At 42.7% G+C, this 9,691-nt stretch overlaps 1 protein-coding gene across 2 annotated transcripts; it reads right to left on the reverse strand.

Moving 5' to 3' along the window:
* Window positions 1-4,133: 4,133 nt before the first annotated feature.
* LOC143474719 (ubiquitin carboxyl-terminal hydrolase 12-like) lies at window positions 4,134-9,691 on the reverse strand. Of its 2 annotated transcripts, XM_076972272.1 has the most exons (15): window positions 9,524-9,691; window positions 7,685-7,941; window positions 7,321-7,497; window positions 6,965-7,096; window positions 6,726-6,852; window positions 6,443-6,576; window positions 6,202-6,295; window positions 5,998-6,077; window positions 5,773-5,898; window positions 5,596-5,669; window positions 5,436-5,491; window positions 5,207-5,270; window positions 4,996-5,131; window positions 4,806-4,909; window positions 4,134-4,371 (listed from the first exon to the last, which is right to left on the reverse strand). In XM_076972272.1, the coding sequence occupies exons 1-14, from the start codon at window positions 9,548-9,550 to the stop codon at window positions 4,843-4,845; spliced, it is 1,551 nt and encodes a 516-aa protein (XP_076828387.1). In that variant the 5' UTR covers window positions 9,551-9,691; the 3' UTR covers window positions 4,134-4,371; window positions 4,806-4,842. The 2 variants fall into 2 exon arrangements, 1 of the variants encoding a protein (XP_076828387.1); XR_013120841.1 differs by lacking the exons at window positions 4,134-4,371; window positions 5,436-5,491.

Below are 9,691 nucleotides of genomic sequence, written 5' to 3' on the forward strand. Positions count from 1 at the left end.
CAGGTAAATCGAGGAGAATGAGAATACTAAGAAGAAGAAAGAAGAAGGTCGTTTGTAACCTTGATTAGGGCTGATTCGGTGCTGTGTTGGGAGCGGAAACTGGACTGAAATAGTTCAGACAGACTATGTGACATTAAGTAATCATTAAGCTGAGTGGCAACTACCCGTTCTAGTATTTTAGATAGAAATAGAAGATTAGAAATAGGGCGAAAATTACTCAAATTATCTGAATCCAGCCCTGGTTTCTTAAGGACTGGAGTGAGAGCAGCAATTTTAAGGGACTGAGGTACTGAACCAGAATAAAGGGAAGAGTTTATTATATCTGATACAACTGATAATATAACTGGAAAACAATCCTTGACCAGTTTTGTTGGAGCAGGATCAAGAATACAGGTAGAGCTTCGTGTTTTCATCATGATTTCAGACAGCTCAGCCTGAGATACAGGTAAGAACTGGGAGAGAGACTGGGTGGTAGATTGAGGTATGATCAACGGAAGGACTGGAAGAACAGAAGGGATGGTCAAGGAACTGTAGATAGTCTCAATCCTTGTCTGGAAGAATTACATGAATGAGTTGCATTTATTAATTGTAAAAGTATTTGAGATATTATCGATTGGTTTGAGAAGTTTGTTTATTGTGGAAAAAAGGACTTTGGGACTAGTAGAATCAGCATGAATAAGGTCAGAATAATACGTAGTCCGGGCTATATTGAGAGCGTCTTTATAGAGTTTAAGATAACTAGAGTAAGCCTGATGATGTACTGTTAGTCCAGATTTCTTATAAAGTCCCTCAAGCTGGCGCTTTCGAGTTTTCATTTGACAAAGCTCTGGTGTGTACCAAGGTGCAGAGTGGGTAAATGAAACCTCTTTGGTTTTAAGGGGAGCCAGCTGGTCAAGACAGGACAAAACAGTATCATTATAATAATCAACAAGAACTGATGGATTATTAGATGAGGTAGGGGAGACAGACATATTACTGATTAGAGAGTCTGAGAGGGTAGAGGAGGAGATTTGTTTAAGATTCCGGTATGAAATTTTACGTTTATATTTAATAATAGCAGACATGTGAACAAGTCACTAAGTTGCAAGTAACAAGTAAGTCTCAAGTCTTCACAATCAAGTCTCGAGTCAAGTCCCAAGTCAATACAATCAAGTCTCGAGTCAAGTCCCAAGTCAATACAAGCGAGTCTCGAGTCAAGTCCCAAGTCTTAAACTTCAAGTCCTAGTCAAGTCACCAGATGTAATTTCAATATTTAACACAATTGATGCAGTTGATTAGTAGTATATTAAGTTAGTCAGACTAACTAACGTTAGGCGTTTGAGTGTTTCGGTTCGCTTGAGTGAGATGTCGACACCCCCCCTCGCCTCAGTGACTTTCGTTTGTTCGTCCGTCAGTCCCCCCGGTCCCCGCTTTCGAATTATCATTGGTGCGGACCGCTGACACAAGTCAAGTTGCTCATGTGGACCCTTGTAAAAGTTAATTTCCGACCCCTGAGTTATCACATCCCAGCTAGCGAGCTAACCGTTATAGCATTATGTTAAATATACATGTATATATGTGTATATGTATAGCAGAGACTTGCTTTTTTTTGTGCAGCCTCAAATGTCGAACAGTTTGAAGTGGTTGTATCTACATCTCTTATCCTGACTCCACATGTCTTGCATGTCGCAGTTCCTATTTCATTCACAACAGCATAATCTTAATAATTGAACAGGATAATTTTTGGGAGCATGTTGCTTGTCCTCTCCGCACAAATTCAACGCTGCTGCCCCCCCTCCCCCTCTCCCCCTCTCGGTTACGGATAAACTGAGCTGAGCAGTTCACATTTTACAGCACCATTTAATTCAAAATGATCCAGTTATGTGATTCTATATTACTTATTTATTATGTTAAAATAAGGATTTCAAGTCTTTTCAAGTCTTAAAGCTCAAGTTCGATTCCAAGTCCAAGTCAATCAATCAATCAATCAATCAATCAATCAAAGTTTATTTGTATAGCGCTTTTCACAACACATGTTGTCACAAAGCGCCTTACAGGATTTAAAAGGTTAACAATACTACGGGTCCAGAACCCTAATGAGCAAGCCAAGGGCGACAGTGGCGAGGAAAAACTCCCTAAGATAGTGGGGAATAGGAAGAAACCTCGGGAGAACCAAGACTCAAAAGGGAACCCATCCTCCATTGGGCGGCCCGTTAACACACAGATTACACAAAATACAGACAAATACACAAGTCACACACAAATCACACAATCAGACTAAGTAAAGGTAAAAATGAAAGTTCTGGGTTATGATATTGTCACTGTAAATGTCTGTTGATGAACGCCAGGCTTTCATTCCGTGTCGGAGCAGCGATGCTGGTATTGTAGGCTCCGACTGCAATGTTACTCTCCAGGTGAACCTCGGAGAAAAGATACGAGATGTAGTAAATATGTAACAGATTAATCAAAGGCCAAACTAAACAAGTCAGTAAAGGTAAAGTCTAAGTCAAGTCGCAAGTCTTCAGTGATGTTGTCGAGTCAAGTCACAAGTCATCAGTTTAGTGATCAGTCCAAGTCATGTGACTCGAGTCCACACGTCTGAATAATAGGTACAGGAACGTCGATATCAAATGTGACTGTCAGATCGGGAACAGCACCTCCAGCACCATCACACTGAACACCGGGGTCCCCCAGGGCAGTGTTCTGAGTCCTCTGCTGTTCACCCTGCTGACTCATGACTGTATGGCAAAACACAGTTCAAACCACATCATTAAGTTCGCCGATGATACAACAGTGCTGGGTCTCATCAGCAAAGGTGACGAGTCGGCGTACAGAGAGGAGGTGCAGCGGCTGACAGACTGGTGTAAAGACAACAACCTTCACCTGAACGTGGACAAGACCAAGGAAATGGTTGTTGACTTCAGGAGAGCACATCACACTCACTCTCCGCTCAACATCAATGGGTCCTCTGTGGAGATCGTTAAGAGCACCAAGTTCCTTGGTGTCCACTTATCGGAGAACCTCACCTGGACCCTGAACACCAGTTCTACAGCCAAGAAAGCCCAGCAGCGTCTCTACTTCCTCTGGAAGCTGAGAAAGGCCCGCCTCCCTCTACCCATCCTCACCATCTTCTACAGAGGTACCATAGAGAGCATCCTGAGCAGCTGCATCACTGCCTGGTTTGGGATCTGCAATGTCTCCGACCGCAAGACCCTCCAGCGTATAGTGAGGACAGCTGAGAGGATCATTGGTGTCTCTCTCCCCTCCGTCACGGACATTTACACCACCCGCTGCATCCGCAAAGCAGCCAGCATTGTGGACGACCCCACCCACCCCTCCCACACACTGTTCTCCCTCCTCCCATCGGGAAGAAGGTACCACAGCATCCGGTCCAACACGGCCAGACTCTGCAACAGCTTCCTCCCACAAGCCATCAGACTCCTCAACACCAGACACTGAACTGATGGACTTCTCCTCCATACATACACACACACACACACACCCAAACACTTATCCCTGACAATGTGAAGGCACTTGCACTACACACACTACTACACTGTGACAGGGACTCCCTTTGTATATATACTGCATATTGCACACGGCACAATTTGCACTATCCAACCTACCTCTTACACTTCTCTCTCTAGTGAAGTGTCTGTCTGCACTCTGTACACTACTGTCTGTATTGTGTTGTGCTCTGTCCACACTTGGTTGCACTTATGTCCTGTCTGCACTGTTGTTCCTTATCACTATGTACTCCATATGTAGTTGAAATGACAATAAAACCTCTTGACTTGACTTGACTTAATTACTTTGGCTGTAAATATGTCAAATTTTAGATTTGGGTGAGCTTAATGGGGGCGTTTACCCTAACACAGTTACAGTTAGTTACCGTTTTTATTATTACTGTTATTATTTATATCAGTTAACGAAAATATTTTTTCAATATCAGTTTTCATTATTTTGTTCATTTTCATTAAGGGTTATAACCTTGGTTCAGAATGATCATGGTATGAATAATATGTAATTCTATTACATATGGTTTTCAAGGGTGTACATTTTACATGAACTTTATTTACTCATTTATGAATGAGGATATTATTACACTTGAAATGTGTACAAATGTATTGCTAAAGTGTACAGTGTATTTTTGCCTATGTTTGGTCTCTTCAGTGCCCAGAAGTAGTGTGTTAACAATGAGGGTATTAGTAGTTCTTTCGCTTGATTTTGCCGGAGTGTGACGTGATGCATGTAGGAGAAAGCTCCTCTATAAAAACCCTGATATAGCAGGTGAAGTTTAATAAGTCTTTAATTTTTTTAGAATTAGTTTCTGATGCATCTGGTCCTATGTCATCACGTCAGCAACGTCACATCAGAGCTTCATGTTCACTCCTGAAATATGCAAATAAAGAGTAAATGTTGGTTATTTCTCAGTGCTGTCGGTTATTTCTCTATGCTGTTCCAACTACTGACGATTAATGAGAGTGTGGAGAAAATCTATTTATTTTACTGGGTTAAAGATCTTATGCAGGCACGCAAGTGTGAGCGGTAATTTAGGAAGGAAGTTTCTAATTGTGCACATTTTGATTATAAGGCCTAGGGCAGGGTAAAGGCTAATTTCCTACCTACATATATAAGCTTATGGAATGTGTTTCTGTTAAGAGTCCTGACAGACCACAGTACCTATGTTCCCAAATCTGAAAGGCTGCAGCCATTCATAATTAACTGTGTCCTACGATTGGACGACAGGAACATGCAGCAGTAGACCCGAACTGGTCAGAGTAGATGTGTACCCTGTTTTATGAAGTGTGGCTGTAGATTCTTACATGTGTATCCTGACTTGGACCCGGCGTGGTGTTGGGTTTAGGGGGACACTGCTGCCTCTCCCAGGTCCTCCTTCCATGGGGCCACGTTCCTCTCTCCAGCCACACTGGACACAACAGCAAAATGTGAGCAGTTGGAATTCAGCTTATTGAATTTCAGTAAATGTACCTGAGTTAGAAGGTGAGCTGCTACCTTTGCACGTAGAAGAGCAAGTAGGCTGTTGTTGCCGCGCTCTTAAGGATGGCTGCCTCATTCTTTCTTGTGACTTTCGAATCATTGAATGACAGCCAGCTCTCTCCTTCCTCAGCTACGTGGCTGATGTAGTGCCCTGTAGGGGTAGCAGAGGTCAGTATTCTTTTTATAGTTTCTACTGCATGGGTGTGAAAAATGTCAGACTACTCACCACTGTCCATGCGGACACCCAAATGAGACACCACAGCGTTGAGCCTGTATGTGGAGAAACATTCCTGCAAACAACACATACATCCATTTTTTTTCATATGATTCAAGTGAAAATGCATTAAAGATGTTAATACAGTTCTTTCTCATATCTATTTATCTGTCTCAGCCTCTCTTCCTCAGTCTCACTCAACCTCTCTCTTCTTTTTTTATCTCTCTATCTCTCTCCTCACCAGTGGTCTGAAGTGCTGTCTGTTCCCTACCAGTCCTTCTCTGCTCTCATTTACTTCTAATGGGTTATAAGAATGACATCATTATGGCAAATACTTATAAATTTACCTGTTGTCTCTCCAAAGTTCGATATTTCACTGTGAGAAAAAAGCAGATATCTACCTTGCTCTGGAAGAGAGTTTTTCTGCACGTTTTCCGGACTTTCGTGAGGTTTGTCCAGGGTGCAAGCTGGTCCACTGTGGACAAATCACACAGCCATTCAGTCAGGGTTTTATAGCTAAATGTATGAGGGTGGACAGAGATGAGAGTCGGCAGGCTCAGCCTGTTGTATGAGCTCACCTTAACTGCTGCATGAGTGCAGACGCCCCAGGAAGGACAGAGAGGTCCAGCTCTGCTGGGATGTCCATCCGGTCTCTTAGCTTTTGGCCCAGCATGTTAAACCTCTTCACGTGTAGGATCAGAACTCTGCGCCAAAGACAAAACAACTTAAGGACTTGAAGTGTGTGCAAGTTGGACTGGTTTAAAGCTCATTGTTTCTGCTCATTTGCATAAGGTGAGACTCACTGTGGCAGTGAGAAGAACTCAATCTCTTCATGTGCCTCGCTGCCTTGACCACATTCACAGTAATACTCCAAAACTGTTGGCTGAAAAAAGATTTTTAGAGAGTGACAAAAATCTGAATGGCAGCATGCCATAACGGTTCTCTTGCTCTAATTTAATAAAATGGTAATAAAGTTTTGTCCAGGAAAAGTGTGTGAGCTGACAAACCTTGAAGTAACTGTGTAGACTGTCCGTCAAGGTAGAGCTCAGGTCGACAGAGAGGTGATTAAAGTCCTCCATTCTGGTGTTCTGCAGTCCACAGCTTTCACAAAATAGAACGGAGACATTTCAACATTGACACAGATAACGCACTGTATCCCATACACAGTGTATGAGTTAACACATGTTAAGACTAGTTAAGACCAGTCCGTTTACTAAATGGAGATGTAGGGATATAACACAGAAATACCTGCTGCAGGTGCGCATGGTCTTGATATAAAACTCAAAGCTAGCTACAGGGCAGACGTGAGAGAAGGAGTCCGTGAGTATCTCTCCCTCCTCCTTCAGCAGCCGAAAACACAGCAACAGGAACTCATGGGCATCCTGTGGAAGACAGCAGAGAACGTCAAAGGGGGCTTTGCTCCTGGACTTCAACGGCAGCAGCACAGTGAAAAAACAAAAAAGACTTGTGTGCAGGTCCTGCATGTGGTACTGATGTGTTCGTAATGGTTCAGAGGGCTATGTAACTGGACCTGTTCATAGTCTTCTCCAAACTCAGGGCACCAGACTGAAACACAGGCATTCAGGGCCCCCAGGAGCTGCATCTTCTCTGTAGAGCTTTGAGTGGTGAGCCTGCCCTGCTGCAGATCTGCGAAACATCTACACACAGCAACAGGAAGTCCAATGTGATTTATATCTCTCAGCATCACAACAACCCCCTAAGCACTCATATTTAAAACGTTTAGACACATAAATCCTCTGGTTCGGGTACCTCAGCATCTGGCAGCTGAATGGATCCGTCCAGCTGAAGCACTGAGCTCTGATGGGTCTCCAGAAGGAGGAGAGACTCAGAAGGCACTGCAGAGTGGCATTCATGTAGCACGTATTCCCAATGTTGGGAAATCTAAGAGACATTCACATTTCAAAATAGATTTAGTACACATTCTGTGAAACTTCCAGGCCACTAGCTGTCAGTATACTAGCTGTTTCATATTGTGAAGAAGAAGTACAAAAATTACGTATTGCTCCTTTAACTGCTGTGTGTGTGTTTTTGTATTATAGATAAAGATAGGTTCATCTGTGTAAATTGTACAATCATACAATGTTGAATATGCTGCGTATCATTACCCGAGCTGTTGAATGTCGGTGTCTCTGACAGTCGAAACAGTGGGGGCGTGGCCTTCGCCCTCACCCTGGCCACTCTCAGGCTTCATTTCGGGGATGTGTGGTTGCAACACATTTTGAGTGTGCACACAAGCTTCTGTCTGCACACTAGCTGCTGTCTCCACCTGACCTGCCACCGATCTGAATGAGAAAGCAGTGTGAGATGAACATGGAGTTTGTGTTGTACACAAAATTTTCACTTACCTATCATTAGACAGTTGTGAAGAAACACTTTCTGTTGCTGTTTTTTATTTTTTCAGTTTCTCATGATTTATGAAAAAACATACACGTGACTAAACAGTTCATAAGGCTGAAATGCTTTTCATACCTGGGAGCTGAGGGCCAGGAATGAGCAGGATGAGCAGATAAAGTATTTTGGAAACTAATCACAGGAGGAGAGGTAGGAGCAGGGGAGTTGTGTCCCTCAGATGAAGAGGTGGATGAGGTGACGTCCATGGAGTGCCCCTCAGATGACACACGACCATGAGATGCCTTGGAGGACACCTTGATAAATCTCCACCATTTTCTCTTCTTTTTCTCCTTCTTTACAACTACCTCATTCTCCACACCTGCTTTCTTATTTTTCTGTAAAACAGCATTTATTGGTTTGTCAGTTCATTAGTATGCGAAATATTATCTCAGTACAAGTGGTGGCCTCTGACAAATATCTCGGAGGGGGGGGGGGTGGGGGGGCAATTGTTGTGATGACATCCAAGGTGACCATTTCAGTGGGTAAATAACAGTGACTTAACCAATGAAAATATAATCATATATATTTCTCTTTACATTATAGACTGTACAGTATTTGTGCACTGATATATCTTGTAAATATCATCTTGGTTAAAGCTACAATTCCTGAACAATTAACTGTGGTCAACAAAAATGGTCATCTCTCAATTTGCCCTCAAACATCTTTAAACATGGAGAGAGGCCAGATTCACCATTAATTAAATAAAGTGAATCTTTCCCACTCTCAATAATTTCTGTATTCCTCAGACAGCATTTTATTTTAGGTGTTTCGTTTTAGAATATAAGTGGGCAACAGCATTAAAGATGGAACAGAATGCAGAACAGGGCGCTCGCTACTTCACAGCCTGCTAGCCATGTTTTCCCTTCATACCAGTTTCACCAAAATCCCCGGTTATTTTCTTTTCCTCCCTTTGTGGACACTTCACTTGTTTGATGTTTAAATTTGGTCTCGGTGGCCCTAATTTCTTAGTTGCTAGTTTATCTTGATTATTACGACGACAGAATGGCACTTCTCTTAATGAAACGACTGAGTTGTTGTGAGGAAGGGACGCTGGCCGTGTTGAGCAGATCGCGAGCTCCGTTATTCTCCAACATTAAGCCTGGTTTATACTTGACGCGTCGCAAGCGGCGCGAGGGTCCGCGCGGCGAAAATGAGTAATCGCTGTGGTTCCGCGTGCGCGAGGGCCTCGCGCGCTGTCGATTGTGGTCGTGCGCCTCACGAATTTTGTAACTTTGCGCGCTGCGCCTCAGCGCAATGAACAAAGTCACGGGTTCATACACCTTCACAAGGTGGAATTAAAGCACTTGTATGTCACTTTCAAGATCCATTTCAATATTTCCCAGCACAATAAACGTAAGTTAAATATTTATACATATACTCAAAATGATTCGAAATAATTCGCTTTTAATCACATTTAATGGTAGTTTATTTTCAAAACGCCCAATCTTAGCGTATTCACGTTTTCTCATGTTTCGTCCTGGAATTACAAGAGGCTCGTATTTGTTAACGTAACACAAGAGAACTGTTCAGTCAGATAGATATTTGTTGTGAAACGAAGTAGTTACAATTTCAGGCATTTTAAAGTACTTTAGCCTAAATTCCAGCACTTTCAAACCTGGAACACAAAGCAACATTAAAATTCGTCATAAATGTTCCTTCCCCTGTTGTTGAAGGGTGTTTCTTTATACTACCACATATCGTTTCGGAGAACACTGCACGCGGAAAGTATAAGCTTCCACCGCAGGGTCGCGCGAGGTGGGCGGACGCGCTACGGTCGCTCGCAAGGCTTTACGTCTGAGGTATCAGGGCGATTTTCAGTCAGGAGAATTACGCACAATCAACCCGGCCGGTTACTCTTTTTTTTGTTACTATAAATTTAAATATTGGTCCATAAAGTATTAAAAAAGCTATAAATACCTTCATACATGAGTAAACACAACCCATTGTGTTCAAGAGATCGTCAAATCTGCGCTCTTTCCGAATAATCAATGGAAACTTCTTCGCTTCGAGTTGACAAATGCTTTGAATGTGATATTCGCAGAGACCGTATATATATATAAACGGTCGCAGTAACCACAGCAACCA

The sequence above is a fragment of the Brachyhypopomus gauderio genome, chromosome 14, assembly GCF_052324685.1.
Source record: "Brachyhypopomus gauderio isolate BG-103 chromosome 14, BGAUD_0.2, whole genome shotgun sequence".
In the NCBI taxonomy this organism is placed as follows: domain Eukaryota; kingdom Metazoa; phylum Chordata; class Actinopteri; order Gymnotiformes; family Hypopomidae; genus Brachyhypopomus; species Brachyhypopomus gauderio.